The sequence below is a fragment of the Microtus ochrogaster genome, unplaced genomic scaffold (assembly GCF_000317375.1).
Source record: "Microtus ochrogaster isolate Prairie Vole_2 unplaced genomic scaffold, MicOch1.0 UNK16, whole genome shotgun sequence".
Taxonomy (NCBI): Eukaryota; Metazoa; Chordata; class Mammalia; order Rodentia; family Cricetidae; genus Microtus; species Microtus ochrogaster.
This window is the reverse complement of record NW_004949114.1, coordinates 2,648,418-2,666,407: the sequence shown is the minus strand read 5'-3', so window position 1 is coordinate 2,666,407 and position 17,990 is coordinate 2,648,418. Positions and strand designations below refer to the sequence as shown.

General features: G+C 47.8%; 1 protein-coding gene across 2 annotated transcripts in view; it reads left to right on the top strand.

Annotated features, from left to right (window-relative positions):
- Syt11 (synaptotagmin 11) overlaps positions 1-16,873 on the top strand; it is a 21,306-nt gene extending 4,433 nt beyond the window's left edge. Inside the window, exons 2-4 of one of the 2 annotated variants that reach the window (XM_005367124.3) lie at positions 1,537-2,363; positions 13,132-13,252; positions 13,832-16,873. In XM_005367124.3, coding sequence (XP_005367181.1) covers positions 1,537-2,363; positions 13,132-13,252; positions 13,832-14,142 — 1,259 coding nt within the window. In that variant the 3' untranslated portion in view covers positions 14,143-16,873. Of the gene's footprint in view, positions 1-1,536; positions 2,364-13,131; positions 13,256-13,831 lie in introns of both variants that reach the window. The other variant, XM_005367123.3, reaches the window with a different exon arrangement.
- Positions 16,874-17,990: the final 1,117 nt, after the last annotated feature.

Below are 17,990 nucleotides of genomic sequence, written 5' to 3'. Positions count from 1 at the left end.
AGACTCCGGCATATAACAGACACAATGCATTTGACATTTTCTTCCTATTTGAAATGCTAAGAAAATAAATGAGACTCCGGCATATAACAGACACACATTTTAGGGACCTAGGACCAGAGACTTGATAACAACTTACGAAGTATACGGTCTGCAGACCTAGAGCTCTTTTCTTTCCGTCTTTCTTTCTTCTGTTTTCGACATTTATTTCTTCCTTTCGTTGGGTGGGACACACATGCTAAGTGTATACAGGTCAGAGGGCTTGCAGGAGGAGGCAGCTGTCTTCCACCGTGTGATTTCTGGGGATGAGTTCAGGCCACTGGACCTCTGGTGGCACCTTTACCTACAGAGCTATCCCACCAGCATTCTTTTTTAAGTTAGAGTTTTTTGTTTGTTTTTTTGTTTTGTTTTTGTTTTTTCGAGACAGGGTTTCTCTATAACTTTGGAGCCTGTCCTGGAACTAGCTCTTGTAGCCCAGGCTGGGCTCAAACTCACAGAGATCCACCTGCCTCTGCCTCCCGAGTGCTGGGATTAAAGGCGTGCACCACCACTGCCCGGCTAAGTTAGACTTTTGGGGTACTCTAGACTGAAGCTTGCTACATGAGACATTAGAGTCAGGCTAGCTCTCAACTTGCAATATCCTCCTAGCCTCAGACTCCTGTTTGCTGGCATGAGTCGCTCATCATGACTCAATACTCTTTTTTTATTATTTTATTTATTCATGTATTTTCTGTATATTGGTACTTTGACTGCATGTATATCTGCACCTCAGAAGAAGGTATCAGACAGTTGTAAGCTGCCATGTGTGGGTGCTGGGAATTGAACTCAGGAATTGAACTCACTCAAGAGCAGTGAGTGTTCTTAATCACTGAGACATCTCTCCAACCCGGATCAATACTCTTTTAGCTTTGCACCCACTCTGACCACTCCTGCTCACCCTCCCAAGACCAACGAAACTCAGTACCATACCCTCTTCCACACAGCTCTCAATCAGTTAGCAAGACAGTGCCGTTGTTGACTGTCTGTATTGGTTGTACCGGATCAGTCTCCTAAAACCAAACACACAGCTCACGCCCTGGGTAACAAATTCCTACACAAAAGGCAACCTTCAAACACTCAGGGCACAGCTTTCTGGGAAGCACAAATAAAACTGACCAATCAACTCTGCAAGTGCTATAAAGTTTTAATAAAAAAGAATAATCAGCCAGGCAGTGGTGGTGCACACCTTTAATCCTAGCACTCGGGAGGCAGAGGCAGGCGGATCTCTGTGAGATCGAGGCCAGCCTGGTCTACAAGAGCTAGTTCCAGGACAGCCAGGCTTACACAGAGAAACCCTGTCTCAAACAAGAGCAGCAACAGCAGCTAAGCAAATGTTTTCCCTGACTTTAGCAGGAAGGCAAGAATACGGGTCACCTCCTGGGCAGTGAGCCAAAATGCTCCCGCTGGAGACTGGATTGAGGATAGTTCAGCCCCACAAGGGGCACTCTCTTGACAGAAGCAGAAGTCTTATTCTGATACACCTCTACTTTCTTCCTTCAGATGTGTCACCAGTGGCGGCTGGCCTCATTGGGGCCTCTGTGCTGGTGGTGTGTGTTTCCGTGACTGTCTTTGTGTGGACATGCTGCCACCAGCAGGTGGAGAAGAAGCACAAGACCCCGCCATACAAATTTATTCACATGCTGAAAGGCATTAGCATCTACCCAGAGACCCTCAGCAACAAGAAGAAAATCATCAAAGTTCGGAGAGACAAAGATGATCCCCGGAGGGAGAGTGGACGAGGGAACCTGTTAGTAAATGCGGCAGAGTCTGGCCTGCTGGGCCAAGAAAAGGACCCCAGAGGGCCTAGCTCTGCATCTTGTATAGACCAGTTACCCATCAAAGTAGACTGCGGGGAAGAACTGAGGAGCCCCTTGACAAGCCTGACCCCTGGTGAGAGCAAAGTCACCTCCCCGTCATCACCAGAGGAAGACGTGATGCTGGGATCCCTTACCTTCTCGGTGGACTATAACTTTCCCAAAAAAGCTCTGGTGGTAACAATCCAAGAGGCCCATGGGCTGCCAGTGATGGATGACCAGACCCAGGGCTCTGACCCCTACATCAAGATGACCATCCTTCCTGACAAGCGGCATCGAGTGAAGACCCGTGTGCTTCGCAAGACTCTGGACCCTGTATTTGATGAGACCTTCACCTTCTACGGCATCCCATATAGCCAGCTACAGGATCTGGTGCTACACTTCCTCGTGCTCAGCTTTGATCGCTTCTCTCGGGATGATGTCATTGGGGAGGTCATGGTACCACTGGCGGGTGTGGACCCCAGCACGGGCAAGGTTCAGCTGGTCAGAGACATCATCAAGAGGAACATCCAGGTGAGGAGGAAGAGTGTGCTGGGGAGGGATGGCCTCAGTGGAGAGGTGGGAGGGTCAAGGGAGCACTCATAGCAAAGACAGGTGACAGAGAAGTTACTGAGATCTGAGCTCTCAGACGTAAGCAGCAAAGGAAAAGAGGAGACCTAGGAGATGTGTTCCTCTCACAGTCAAATCCTGGAAGACAAAAGGGAGAGTTGCTTCTAAAATTTCACTTACTGGTTGGTATCTTGATGCTGCATTCAGCTTGCTCTGGCTGGTCCTCCAGCCCTAGCCCCTACACCATGTATCCAGTGCTCTAAAATCTGTGAGCTTCCTTGAGGGAGCATTCACTCCTACTCCTGGAAATCTGTAAACCTCAGCTTCCTTTCCTAGGTGGGTATAAGTATTTTCATAAATGTGTCTTTTTTTCCTTGAGAAGAGGTATCTATATATCCCTGGCTGTCTCAAAACCCACTAATAAACTGACCTTAACCTCACAGAGATCTATCTGCCTGCCTCTGCCTCCCAAATACTGGGATTAAAGTCTTACTTTATTTTATTTATTTGTGGGGTTTTTTCTTTTTTCTTTTCTTTTTTCTTTTCTTCTTTTTTGAGACAGGGTCTCACATAGACCATACTGGCCTTGAACTTGCTCTTCAGCTCCTGATCTTCCTGCCTCTACCTCCCAAGTGCTGAGATTATAGGTGCGCACTACTATGTCCAACAATGTGCTATGTGTGTTTTATTTTGTTCTGTACATGTCTTTTTATTGTATTTATTTATTATTTATTTGTCTATGTCTGGGGGAACACACGTGTAAGGACATGTGTGTCACAGCAAGTGTGTGGAGCTCAGAAAACAACTTTCCGGAATCAATTCTTCCCTTCCACTCATCAGGCTTGGTGGCAAGCACACTGACCTGCTCAATCATCTCAGTGGTCCCTGAGTGTTTCTTTCAGAAATATTTTTATTATTGTTGTTGTTTTGTGTGTGTGTGTGTGTGTGTGCCTGAGGAGACCAGAAGTTGTTGAATTCCTTGGAGCTGGAGTTGTAGGTAGTTGTGGATTGCCTAATGTGGTTGCTGGTTCTCCGCAAGAACAACAGGAGCTCTTAACCACTGAGCCATCTCTCCAGCCCCTGTTTATGTCTTTTTTAATTTAATTTGTTTTATTTATTTTTGTGTGTATGGTCTTTCGAGACAGGGTTTCTCTGTGTACCTTTGGAGCCTGTCCCAGAACTTGCTCTGTACACCAGGTTGGCCTTGAACTTAGAGGTCCGCCTGTGTCTCCCTCCCAAGTGCTACAATTAAAGGCATGCATCACCACCACCCAGCGAATTTTTTTTTATAAGCCTGCTGTAAATGCAGGTATTTTTTTTGTTTTTTTTTTTGTTTGTTTGTTTGTTTTGTTTTTTTCGAGACAGGGTTTCTCTGTGGTTTTGGAGCCTGTCCTGGAACTAGCTCTTGTAGACCAGGCTGGTCTCGAACTCACAGAGATCCGCCTGCCTCTGCCTCCCGAGTGCTGGGATTAAAGGCGTGCGCCACCACCGCCTGGCTGTAAATGCAGTTTAATATACTACACAGTTTCCAGGCCCTAAAGTTTACCACAGAGACTTTTCCTTCCTTACTCCTTTCCCTTGTTTGCATTGGAGAAAGATAAGGCCCTCCACACTGCTTTTTCTCCCTCTGTCCCCACTCAGGAACATTGCTCTGGAATTAATTTCAGTACAGAGCACATACCGCCATCCGTCCTGGTGGCTCCTTCACTTCTTCTGCAGGTAGGAAGCAGAGCAGGACTGAGGGCTGTGGAACTGGCTGCCTGGCCCCACATCTTCCCAGGGGTGTGATGTGTGACAGTGGCTCCTGACTCCTCTCAGTCTGTTCTCAGCTGACAACATTGCCTTCCTTGCTAGGTTATGATGCTGACACCAGGTAGCGTGCCCAGCGTATTAGTTCTCCCCTCTGAGACTGGATGGAGCTGGGGAGACAGAATTACAGGGCATATTGCTCAGTGAAAGTGGATTTGTCTAGTATGGAAGAGGCCCTGGCTTTATACTCCCCAGGCAAAGGAGAAAAAATGAAGGGGGGCTTTAATTTTTAATTTTTACATAGAATCTGATGGAGCTGAATATTACCTTGAACTTGTTATTCCTCTTCCTCCGTTTCTCAAGTGCTGGGTTATCGGTGTGCACCACCACCCACCTTTCTGTAGTTCTAGGTTTGTACATGCCAGGTGAGCACTCTACCCCTAAGCTGTGTCTCCAGCATGGTTTCTGTTGTTTTGTTTCATGACCCGGAGTCTTACTATTTCCCCTCTATGTCCTGAATCTCACTATGTAGCCTGGGCTGCCTCTGAATTTACAATAATCCTCCCGCTTTTGCTGACCAAGTGCTAGGATCCTGCACCAGCCAATTTAACTTTTAGAACTGGGCATTATGGCAGAGGCCTGTAAACTCAGTTTTGGTAGGTGAGAGCAGGAAGATTAGGAGTTCCAGTGTCAGCACAGGCCTCATGGAACCCTCTCTGGTGTGTGTGGGAGTCGGAGAAGCGCACACGAAGGGCTGAGGATGTGGCTGAGTTGGCAGAGCGCTTATCTATTGGGCACAAAACCTTTGATTGAAACATGGAGGATTATACCTATAGTCCCAACATTTAGGAGGTAGAAGCAGGAGGGTCAGGGGTTCAAAGTCAGCCTTCCTTACAAGTTCAAGAACAGCCTGAAATACATAATATCCTGTCTCAGAAAGAAAGGAGGAAGTAACAGGACCACCTGCTTTCCTCAGGTCTCTGCTCCAGTGTCCATGTCCACTCTCTGCCTTGTTCCCAGCGCTGCCCACCACTCTCCCAGTCCACTCATGTGCTCACAGTCCAGCCCTGGGAGAGGGGCTGGCTCTGTGCCGAGTTTCAGCTGGGAAGAGACTGGCAAGCAAAGGAACTGATTCAGGCTGGAAACAAAAGAGCCGCAAATCCAGGGCACTGGGCAGAATGCACAGACAATGGCATTTGCTAAACTGCCAGAAGCTCTTGGGGAGAGCCAAGTTTCCCACTTTATCAACTCCTTTCATGAGGATGAAGCCAGGGCAATACATCGCAATGGAGAGGTCCAGACAGGACCCCTGAGTTTGCCAGACTCCCACACTTCCTGAACCCATATCTCTGATCAACACCTGAGATTCTGTCTGACTTCACCCAACACTCCTTCAGTCATCCCCAAGATCCCCAGCAGAACAACCCCCAAATGCCTACTCCTGATCTTCCTACGACAAAGCACCTGCCCTTCGTGTGTGTCCCTCGTAGGCTTCAGCAAGAATTACTAGACATTTCATTTTCTAGTTTATCTCTAAAAGGTACCGTTTATTGTTGAGGGGCTTAGGATTGCGTTGGGGATCTCACGCAGGGTCTGACACACACTGAACTACATCCCCAGCCCAGGGCATCCTCGTACAGCTCATAACCAAATCATCTTCCTTCCGAGATTACTTAGTAGGAGGGCGCAGACTGGCCTAGTCGGTGGGGTAGTTGGGCAGCGCACTGAGCCACACACAGGTTGGGGGCATCTGTGGTAATGCGGTTCTGGGTGGAATCTAGGTATGCACCCTTCTGAGCTTACACTCCAGGCCCCAGGCTTGGTGGTGGTTCTTTTTTGTTTGTTTGGTTGTTGTTGCTTTGTTTTGTTTTGTTTTTTTTCTGACAGGGTCTCACTATATAGCTCTGGCTAGCCTGAGCTATGTAGACCAGGTTGGCTTTGAATTCATAGAGGTTCATCTGCCTCTGTCTGCCAAGTGGTGGGATTAAAGGTATGTGCCATTATGCCTGGTCTATGGAATTAATTTTGTAAATTTTTAATGTATTTCTTTTATGTGCATTGATATTTTGCCCACATATATGTCTGTGTAAGGTTGTCAGGTCTTGATATTACAGACAGTCGTGGGCCGCCATGTGGATGTTGAACCCGGGTCCTCTGGAAGAGCAGTCAGTGCCCTTAGCGGCTGAGCCATCTCTCCAGCCCCAAGTTTATTTTCAATTTATGTGTATGGGTGTTTTGCCTACATGTATATTTGTACTCATGGAGGCCAGAAAAGGGCACGAATTCCCTGGAACTGGATTTATACAGATCATCTGAACTGCCATGCAGATTCTGGGAATCAAACCCAGGTTGTCTAGAAGAGTAGCCAAGTGTTCTTAAATGCTGAGCCGTCTCTCCAGCCCTTGAAAATAATTTTTTTAAGGAACTGCTTTGTTTTCTTATATTTTACTTAATAAATCTAAGAGAACTCCCTCTCTCATAAGCCTGGGACAGGAGAGAAGGGAGCAAATAGTGCAATCTGGGAGAAAAACTGCAGGCTAGGGGAGTGGGGAAAGAGGTGGCTGCAGAGTCCGTGAGAGTCTTGAGAGGCTAATGGTCCTTGGATCATGTTGCTTACCTGGGTCAGTGTCATGGGAACGAGAGGGTCCTTAAAGTCCCAAATTTACATAGGGCCTCCAAGGTCGTCCAGTCTAGCTATTGGACTGAAGGGAGAAAGAAAAAGTGTGTCAATACTTCAGGAACACAAAGAGAGCTGCTTCCTGTGGAGAGGCGGAGGCGGTGGAATATTCAGGTTTTGTTTCTTGCATTTTCTCATGGTTGTGATTTAGAGTGGTATTGGCCCTGCAGACGTCTGGTCCTGCGAAAGGGTTATTGAGGGCACAGACCCCCCCCCCCAGCACAGATGCAGGCCAAAAATTACTCTGAAAGTGGCGTTCAAGTGGTTACAAGGAAGTGGTGCTGTCCTCACCCAGGTCCTGTAGGATCTCGGTCCGGGTCCACTGCACCACAGTGGAGGTTCTCTCTCAGACCCAGCTAAAACCTTTCCTCCACAGCACCCCATTTGCTTGCGCCACAGCAGGGTCTTTACGTCCCTAGGTCTGGGACTGGGACACAGCCCAGCTCCCAGCCCTCAAAAGAGCCATTGATAAGGCCACTTGAATTGAGAATTGGACAGAAAGGAAAGAGGAGGGGTCGCGGGAGCAGAGTGGCATTTAGGTAGTGTTGTGGCTGCAGGCTTGGGGAGCACAAAGGCTGCTGAATGGGGGTGGGCGTTCTGCCAGAGGTGAGAGAGGAGGTCAGGAGGGAATGATTTAGGGAAGAAAAAGAGAAGTTGTCTGTTTTCCCAAAGAACTAGGGATGGGGCGCAGGGATTTTGATTTCGGGTGACTCTGCAAGAACAGATTATCTGGGGAACAGCTTTAAGGAAGAAACTCATGGATTGCTTTTAGGGCTTTTGGGTTTGGCTTAAGAAAGGGTCTCCCCCAAGTTACCAGATCTAGGTTCAAATTTGCCATCTTCCCTCTTAAGGCTTTGTAGTAGCTAGGTTACAGGCATGTGCTTGGCTCTAAGCCATAATCCTCTTTGTTTATTCTTTTGATTTTTTTGGTGTGTGTGTTAAATAGGAAAGTATCCGTTTACATGTTTAAAAATGTGTATGTATGAGTGTTTTGACTACATGTGTTTATGTGTACCACGTGTGTATCTGGTGCCCTGGGAGGTGAAAGACAGCCTTGGATCCCCTAGAACTGGAGTTACAGAGGTTGTGAGCCAACATGGGGGCTGCTGGGGACCAAACCCAGGTCTTCTATAAGAACAGCAAGTGTTTTATTCTACTGAGCTGTCTCTCCAGCCCAGTATTTGGAGTTTAGAGATAGTTTCTGGAGCTCTTGTAGACCAGGCTGGCCTCGAACTCAAAGAGATCTGCCTGCCTCTGCCTCCCAAGTGCTAGGATTAAAGGCGTGCGCCACCACCATTTGTTTGGTTTTCAAGATAGGGTTTCTCTGTGTAGCTCTGGCTGTCCTGGAACTCTCTGCAAACCAGACTGACCTCGAACTCACAGAGATCCGCCTGCCTCTGCCTCCTGAGCGCTGGGATTTAAGATGTGTGCTACTACCACTTGGCAATGTTGTTTCTATTTATTTATGTATACCTCTGTGTGAGTGCCAAGGAGACCAGAAGAGGGCATCAGTTCCCCTGCAATCAGAGTTACCGGTGATCATGAGCCCCTGACAGGAGTCCTGGGCACCACACTCAGGTCTTCTGAAAGAACAGAGCATGTGCTTGGCCACTGCCCCATCTCTCCAGTCCGTCCGAGGGTATGCAATGGATTGTCCTGCTTTATCCTAGATTCAGGGATGGCAGGGAGTCACCATCGCCCCCACCTTGGTTGGCTGGCTTTGAGACAGGATCTTGCTGTGTATCCAGGCTGACCTCAAACTCCAGTCTTCCTGCTTCAGCTTCCCAGGTGCTAAAATGACAGGTACTCAGGGCCAAAGTCTTCATCCATACAGGATGAAGCACTGTCTAGTGAACCGTGAACTCCATAGTATGACCAGGAACTCATTCTACTTTCATTGAAGAGTTACTTATCTTTCTTTTGCTTATGAACATTCGCCTACACTCTTGCACTGTATCATGCAGTGCTCTCGGGCGCCAGAGGAAGACATCTGATCCCCTGGAACTGTAGCTATAGACATCCGTGACCCTCTCCTCCTTTTTATCTAAATAAAAAGGAAGGGTTTTAACTTTAACATTAGTAAAATAACAGTAAGAACAGTTATCAAGTAAGAATTACATTTACAGGCTGGAGAGATGGCTCAGAGGTTAAGAGCACTGGCCACTCTTCCAGAGGACCCGAGTTTGATTCCCAGTAACCAAATTCTTGGAAAAGAAAACTAGTTGTAACATTTGTCGTCCAGTCTCAGAGCTGTTCCCATGCAGAGGGATTAGCATATATGTCATCTGTGTTGTGGTTTTTCTTGGCTTATGTCTGTAGGCAGGATTTCCAGGAGGTCTCTTCCAATCAAGCCTGATCACCTTGAAAGAATCCACAGCTTTTCATGTCCTGTGGAAACAAAAGCATAGCCTCTCCCCCAACACAATACATTATCTGAATTCCATTTTAAAGTGAAGGCAGCGTCCCTAGAGTATCCAGGCCGGTAATTCAGCAGTCCCTGTAACAATCCCATGTCTCCCAGCAGCTGTCATTCAAAAAAACTCAACACAACACCAAACAGAATGCCTGAGTGTTTCCCATCTTTACGTGTGCTTTTTTTTTTATGTTCTCTTACTCTCTCTTTAAAGACTTTATTATTTTTAAACTATTTTTTCCTATGACTGTCTTTCCCTGCACATCTTTATGCACACTGTAACCTGTCCAGAGGCTTGTCTTTACTCCTTGTCACTTCTTGTCTCTAGCCTTTTCTGGGCGCATGAGCCATACCTAAACGCAAAGTGACTGCACTGGCGGATGGGTCTGCCCTGCTTGGGTCTGTTAGAGCTGAGCCTTAAGCCTGTTTAAATGTTTTTTTAAATATTTATTTATTATTATGTACACAGTGTTCAGCCTCCATGCCTGCAGGCTAGAAGAGGACACCAGATCTCATTACAGATGGTTGTGAGCCACCATGTGGTTGCTGGGACTTGAACTCAGGACCTCCGGTAGAGCAGTCAGTGCTCTTAACCTCTGAGCCATCTCTCCAGCCCCTGTTTAAATGTTTAACTGAGAGCTGCATTCAACCGCCGCAGCTCTTGGAAGCTGGTGCCTGCACTGTGGCAGGCATTTTTACATAACTTATTGTCTCTACTTAATGTGCTGGCTAGCCGGTTGTGGTGGCGCACGCCGGTAGGATTTGCTGAAGGAGGCAGAGGCAGGAGGATCACGAGTTCGAGGCCAGCCTGGGCTACACATTTTTGAAAAACTAAAAAAAAAAAAAAAAAAAAAAAAACGCCGGACGGTGGTGGCGCACGCCTTTAATCCCAGCACTTGGGAGGCAGAGGCAGGTGGATCTCTGTGAGTTCGAGACCAGCCTGGTCTACAGAGCTAGTTCCAGGACAGGCTCCAAAGCCACAGAGAAACCCTGTCTCGAAAAACCAAATAAATAAATAAATAAATAAATAAATAAATAAATAAATAAAAATGTGCTGGCTAGTCGTGCTCGCTGTCAGAACCTCTTTTTCTCGGGAGGGGGAGGCAGGGAGTGGACACTTTTTGAGACAGGATTTCTCCATGTAACAGGCTTAGTTGTCCTGAAACACGTCTTTACAAAATTAAGCAAAGGCAGCTTAAACAAATGTAACACACCTTTACATAGTTAAAGTAATATTCCACAACAAGCCTCCTTTCAGGTACTGAAAATTGAACCCAGGTCCTCTGCTAAAGCAGCCAGTGCTCTTAACCCCCCACGCTAACTCTCCAGCTCCTTGTCTAATGGTTTCTAATAAAAAACACACACACATACACACACACACGTACACACACATACACAGACATACACACATGTACACAGACATACACACACGTACACACATGTACACATACACACACACACGTACACACACACATACACAGACATACACACACGTACACACACATACACATACACACATGTACACACACATACACACACATACACACATACACAGAGATACACACACGTACACAGACATACACACACATACACACACGTACACACACACGTACACACACGTACACACACACATACACAGACATACACACACGTACACACACATACACACACACACACATACACACGTGTGTCTGGATGTTTTGCCTGTGTGTGCACCGTATGTATGCCTGGTGCCCGTGGAAGTCAGAAGTGAAAGATGATGTCAGGTTCCCTGGAACTGGGATTGTGGATGGCTGGAGCCACCATGTGAATGCGGGGACCTCTGAGCCGTCTCTCCAGCCCTCAATTCATTCTAATGAGTTGAAGCTAATGAAGACACCTACAGCTGACTGTGTCCCAAGGTAGTTACCAGAGGGGCTACTTTCCTTTTCTTTTCCAAAAGCTGAAAGCCGCAGTTGGAAGCTGTAGCTTGCCAAGAATGCCGAGGCCCCAAATTAAACCCCCAGAACTACTTCTCCACTTAGAACAGTGGTTCTCAATCTGTGGTTCATGACCCCTTTGGGGTTTAAATATCAGATATCCTCACATATTGGATATTTACATTATGATTCATAACAGCAAAATTATGAAGTAGCAATGAAATAATTTTATGGTTGGAGTCACCACAATATGCAGAACTGTATTAAAAGATTGCAGTGTTAGGAAGGGTAAGAGCCACTGCTTTAGAATGAGGAACAGCAAGCTGGGCAGTGGTGGCCATGCCTTTAATTCCAGTACTAAAGAGGCGGAGGCAGGCGGATCTCTGTGAGTTCAAGGCCAGCCTGGTCTACAGAATGAGTTCCAGAACAGCCAAGGCTACACAGAGAAATGCTGTCTTCCTGGAACTAGCTCTGTAGTGCTGGGAATAAAGGCTTGTGCCACCACCACCTGGCGAGAAGCCCTGTCGTGAAAAGAAACAAACGAAACAAAAACTAAAAAGAAAGGAAAGAGAAAAAGGTGTGATGATGTTTCTTTCTGTGGTGAAGGAGCTTGCCTCCAAAGCACTAATGCCGTGAAACTACATGGTAGAAGAAAAGACTCCTACAAACTGTCCTCTGACTTCTACATGTGCATCATGACATGTAAATGTGCACGCGCGAGCGCGCGCGCGCGCACACACACACACACACACACACACACACACAAGTAGACAAATGGAATTGAAAACAAAGAAAAAGATAGTAAAACTATCAGACGGTAGTAGTGACACCTTTATTCCAGCACTCGGGAGACAGACAGGCGGATCTCTGTGAGTTTGAGGCCAGCCTGGTCTACAGAGTGAATTTCAGGCCAGCCAGGGCTACACAGAGAAACCCTGTCTCAAAAAAACAAAGTGGGAGGCGGGCTGGAGCAATGACTCAGAGGTTAAGAGCACTGGCTGCTCTTCCAGAGATCCAGAGTTCAATTTCCAGCAACCACATGGTGGCTCACAACCATCTGTAATGAGACCTGGTGCCCTCTTCTGGCCTGCAGGCATACGTGGAAGGAATGCTGCATACATAATAAATAAATAAATCTTAAAAAAAAAAGAAAAGAAAACAGAGCAGGTGTGGCAGTATACTGTTAACCCAGCACTCTGAGCAGGGGGCAGTAAACCCAAGCCTCTGTATAATGAGTTTGAAGCAGTCTGCGGATGAGAGACACTGTGGGGGCAGGGAATAAATGAGAGTGAGGGAGTGTCCTAGGTGAAGCCCAATAGAGCGCCTACCTGCCTTCCTTCCTTTCTCTGTCAATACCGGCTTTCTCTGGGTAGCCCTGGATGCTCTGAGACTTGCTCTGTAGACCAGGCTGACCTTGAACTCAGAGACTCACCTAACTCTGCCTCCCAAGTGCTGAGATTAAGGCATTGTGACACTACCGCTTGGTCAACACAATTTTTTCCTTTTCTTTTTTTCTTTCTCTTATTTTCTTTCGCTTTGAGACAGAATTTCACTATGCAGCCCTGGCTGGCAAGGCCGGCCTCAAACTCCTGCATCCGCTTCTGCACTGATGAGACTAAAGGCCCAGCTAGGGGTAAAATCCCAGCTTAGCATGCAGGAGGCTCGAAATTCAGTTCCCAAGACCACCAACAGAAAGAAAGAAGGCACACAGTCACATTTGTATCAGCCAGTGTAGCTTTGAGAACTCGGGCTGACTTCCCATGCTTCTGTACCTGGCCTGAACACACACCCTTCCATGCCCCTCAGCATGCCCTCCTGCAGGCTCTTCCTCCTCCCCTGCAGATCTGTGTAGCCCCTGCTCCCCTCCAGGCTTCTCACCTGAGGTCTCTCCCCTCACCTGAGGTCTCTCCCCTCACCTGAGGTCTCTCCCCTCACCTGAGGTCTCTCCCCTCACCTGAGGTCTCTCCCTTGCAGAAATGCATTAGCAGAGGGGAACTCCAGGTGTCTCTGTCGTACCAGCCCGTGGCACAGAGGATGACAGTGGTGGTCCTCAAAGCCAGACACTTGCCGAAGATGGACATCACCGGTCTCTCAGGTAGCAGCTATTTACTTCAACCCTACCCCACCCGACCGCGGCCCTGGCGTACTCCAGCACGTCCAGACCCACCCAGTCTTCTGTCTACTTTCCCTCCCCATGACTAGGCCAATAGACTTCCCCAGCCACTGTGGTGCTGGGGGTGAGCCAACAAGGGTATTCTAAATCCCGTGCATGCTGCAGCACTTACACCAGGTGAGACTTGTGAAAAAGACCGCCAACATCTGTCCCCATCCCCTTGATTTCTTCAGACCTGTACATGGTCTACTCCACACCTGCTTGGTTTCCCCAGCCCTGACCGCAGCAGCTAGACTCATGTATGCGCATGCCAGGTGCAGCCACTGATGCCCTGATGGTCAGCAAAGATACGGACAACAGAGTGTCCTCCTCTAAACCCGTGGGTCCTCATGTTAGGGTGATCCCCAGCCATGCAAGTACCCCATGGCTGCTTCATAACTGTGGCTTTGCTGCTGTTATGAATCATTATGTAAATACTGATGGGACCCCGGAAGGGTCGACATGCAGCAGAGGACTGTGTCATAGGCCTGTCTCTCTTTTTCTTCTCTTTGGCGGCCCCAGATCCTTATGTCAAGGTGAACGTCTACTACGGCAGAAAGCGCATTGCCAAGAAGAAAACGCATGTCAAAAAGTGCACTTTGAACCCGGTCTTCAATGAGTCCTTCATCTATGACATCCCCACTGACCTCCTGCCTGAGATCAGCATTGAGTTCCTTGTCATTGACTTCGATCGCACTACTAAGAACGAGGTGGTGGGGAGGCTGATCCTGGGGGCACACAGTGTCACAGCCAGTGGTGCGGAACACTGGAGAGAGGTCTGTGAGAGTCCCCGCAAGCCCATAGCCAAGTGGCACAGTCTGAGCGAGTACTAGCTCCTTCTCGCCTCCGACCCTGGGGCTAGGCTGGGGAGGCACACGGCGGGGAGAGATGACAGAGAAGCTGACTCAAAACCTCATTTTAGTCGTAGAAGAAAATTTGTTACAAGACAAACCACACAAAGAGCATCTTACTGCACACCATTGCAGGTCGGTTCTTAGCGTGAGAAGTCTTTTCTTCTTTGCAAGGCACTAGACGATCTTTTGTTTTTAAAATGGGGGGGGGAGAGGAAAGACCCCACAGTCTATATATAACAATGTAACCTTGTACTTGCATGTCTAATACAAACAGGAAATTAGCCTAACCGATATCAAGTTGCAGATTTTAATCCATGAAAATTGTGTTTTGTGCCGAACTGTATTTGCTGATCTCCTGAAATTGGCCTCCTTTTGTCAGGCTTCTCTGGCTTATTCCCGTTCCCATCATAGCAGAAGAAAAGGCTACTCTTGGAAAACCCCATGTTCCCGTCATTCCCTCCTTTTTTCCATTTCCTCTCAGGTCTCCACTCTTTGGCCGAGTTTCAAGTCCAGAGTCTGGAGTAAGCAGAGGAACAAGTGGGGTTTGCAGGAGAAAGAGTAATTGAGAATGGGGTGTCTGCTGTTAGCCACTTACCATAAAGGAGTAACAGGCAGTCTGTGACTAGTGACAGGCAGCATGGCGGGCAGCGTGGCGGGCTTGGGAGGCGGAACCGGACTTAGGACTTACCGATTTCTCTGGAAGCTTTGGAGACTTCAGCTTCGGCCCGAGGGAAGTACCATTGAATACCAGCTGATCCCGAGTGTTACTTGCAGGTCAGGGGACAGGGGGAGGAGATAAAATATCCCTGCAGAAGCCCTGGCATCCCCTCATGCTGTAGATGCTGATGGAAGTTGCTTTCTGTTTGATAAGGAAGCAGGCCTCAGGACTTTCTCTCTGAGGTTTACAGAAATGGTTCTTAAGAAAGCTGAGTGGAGCTGAATAGTGAGCTAATGTAGATGCCTTCAAGGCCCCCACTCTCCTCAGCAGCAAGCACAAGGCTGGAGAGCTGAGAGTCACACCCCACGGTGAAGTCCATCGCCTTTCTGCCCCTGGGCAGGACAGTGCAGAGCCTGGTCATCTGGAGCTCAGATCCAAGTCTGCGTGGGACTCAGGAGTGAAATAAGACACAGCTTGAGGCCGGGCGGTGGTGGCGCACGCCTTTAATCCCAGCACTTGGGAGGCAGAGGCAGGCGGATCTCTGTGAGTTCGAGACCAGCCTGGTCTACAAGAGCTAGTTTCAGGACAGGCTCCAAAACCATAGAGAAACCCTGTCTCGAAAAAAGCAAAAAAAAAAAAAAAAAAAAAAAAAGACACAGCTTGATCCGGGGCCTGGAAGATTATCTGGAACTGAAGTGCCCAGTTCCCTATAGAACCACTCTTCAGTTTGCTTCTGAGAACAGGTGGACTGACCAGCTTGGTTTCCATGGCGAGGGTGGTGACGCTGCCTTTGGTGTTCCCTTAGTGCTTGTAGATTTGAATCCACTCTGCCCTCCCCACTCACCCTTTCATTTTTTTGTTTTGTTTGTCTGCTTTGCTTTTCCCCTGGGGGATTCTTGGCAAAGCAGAGCTGCCCTGTGTAGGCAGGGAGACCCACTTTGCCCTTGCCCTTCTCCGCCATTGTATCCCGTGATCTGACTTAGGGTCTGGCCATCAGCTGGGATCACACCACTACAGTCTCCACCCTTTAACCCATGGAATGTAAATACTGTATCATATGTAGGAGACAATACTTTTTGTTTTCTAAAAAGGCATTTTGACATAGTTTAACGAAAACCTGGCGGGAGCATTCTAAGCCCCATTAGGGAAAAAAGTCGAAATGGTTCCTCTTCATCGCCTTAATGTGTAAAGATCAGAAGTCGCTCAGCAGCTTTAGTTCCTTCCCTGAAGCAATGCTAAGTGACAGGTGGAGTCGTCTCCGACCTGCTGTGTGTGCCTCTGTAGCTCCTCCTGAGAAGTTGGGGAACAGCCTCACCCCTGCTCCCTTCCCCACCTCCCTGCAGCTCAATCCCTTCCCCAGGCTCGGGGCTGCCTCCGCGCAGGATCCCTCCTCCTACCTCAGGCCTGATCCAGCGTGTTCGAAAGCTTCTTAGTTGACTTGGGTTTCTTCACAGAGCTCACTGATGTGGGCGGAGGCAGACTGCCCCTTCCGCTCAGTTGAGAGACAGACAAGAGAGTCACAGCTTAGCTGTTTTGCACAAGGCACTTGTGGTTAGGAATAGGTTAGGGAAGGTCACTCCCTATTCCCAGCAGCCAGTCGATGCAGATTTCTCAACTCTTTGGGACTATGAGAATTATTCCCAACATCAAAAGTTCCTTGTGAGTTCTCCCTTCTTTGCGTCTCAGCAGCGCACAGCCGTGATCTGCAGTGCTGTGCTAGAGAGAACTGCTGTGTGGGACCAGGGTGACCTACCCAGGAGAGGGATATGGAAGACTTTCGGTACTGGTCATGACAGTGACATTACCCTCACCACCACCACAATCCCTCTCCAAACTGGCTGTCTTTCTTTACCTTGTGTCTTCTCTTGTAAAAATAAAACTCTAAATAAAAGTGTCAAATTAAAAGGAAAAAAAAAAACAGAACAAGCTAACATGAACTGTGTGAACTGCATAACGCCGTGACGCTAACCTGCAGTCTGTAACGCTGTCGTCTATGTTGACTTGTTGATGCGCCACACGTGCAGAATAAAGACTGATTCACAGTAAACAGGCGCAGTGCTGAGTCTGCTTTTCTTAAACTGGGGGACTGGAATTGATGACAGCACTCAGGAACCCAAAGGATGCCCTAGGCCAACGATTCTCGTGTGACTGAGAAACCGTTCCGCCACTCTAGCTACACAGGCCTGTAAAATAGGTGTGACTTGTAAAGTCACAGCCACCAGGAGAGAGAGCAAATTTTTTTTGCTTGTTTTAGATTTATTTATTTTACGTGTAGGTGTGTTTGCCCACATGCATGTATGTGTGCTGTCTGTGCAGTATATGCTGGGAAGGTGTCAGTTCCTCCTGGAACTGGAGTTACAAGTGGTTGTTTTTTTTTTTTTTTTTTTTGGTTTTTCGAGACAGGGTTTCTCTGTGGCTTTGGAGCCTGTCCTGGAACTAGCTCTGTAGACCAGGCTGGTCTCGAACTCACAGAGATCCACCTGCCTCTGCCTCCCGAGTGCTGGGATTAAAGGCGTGCGCCACCATCGCCCGGCACAAGTGGTTGTTAAACTACCAAATGGGTGCTGGGAACCAAACCTAGTCCTCTGCAAGAGAAACGAGCACGCTTAACTTCTGAGCCATCTCTCCAGCCCCTGAGATGCTAAGTTTTAGTACTGATAACTAATCTGCCCCTTTAATGGAAGATATTTATTCCAAAATGAACCACTTCAGTGTCTTACTGAGCCTTGCCATAGCTCAGCAGAACCTGGCCTCTCTTCTGAATTAATCTCAGGAAACTGTACCTTTGCTTTTAAGTCTGTCTTTTTCCAGAGCTGGTGCCTGCCTTCCCTCAGGGCTTTCTCATTCCCTGAATTTCACTTCTCTTTGCCTCATGTGGCTGCTCACAAAAGGCATGGTCACCCCTCCTCCCAGGTAAATGGGTTGCAATTTTCTTACCCTGTTGATTTTCTCTTAAAACTCTATTGCTAACTGGAGGTGGAGAGGGCAATCTCCAATCAACACCAGGGAATGAAAAAAATCCACGAAGGCAGTGAGGGCTAGACTTTTCTATCTGAGGAGAAAATAAAGGAACACACTTTCTGATGGGAACTTTCTCTTTTACTTCATCTTAAACAATCCTGTCTGCGTTTCTCTGTCTCCATGAAGCTACATTCTTTACATACAGCTA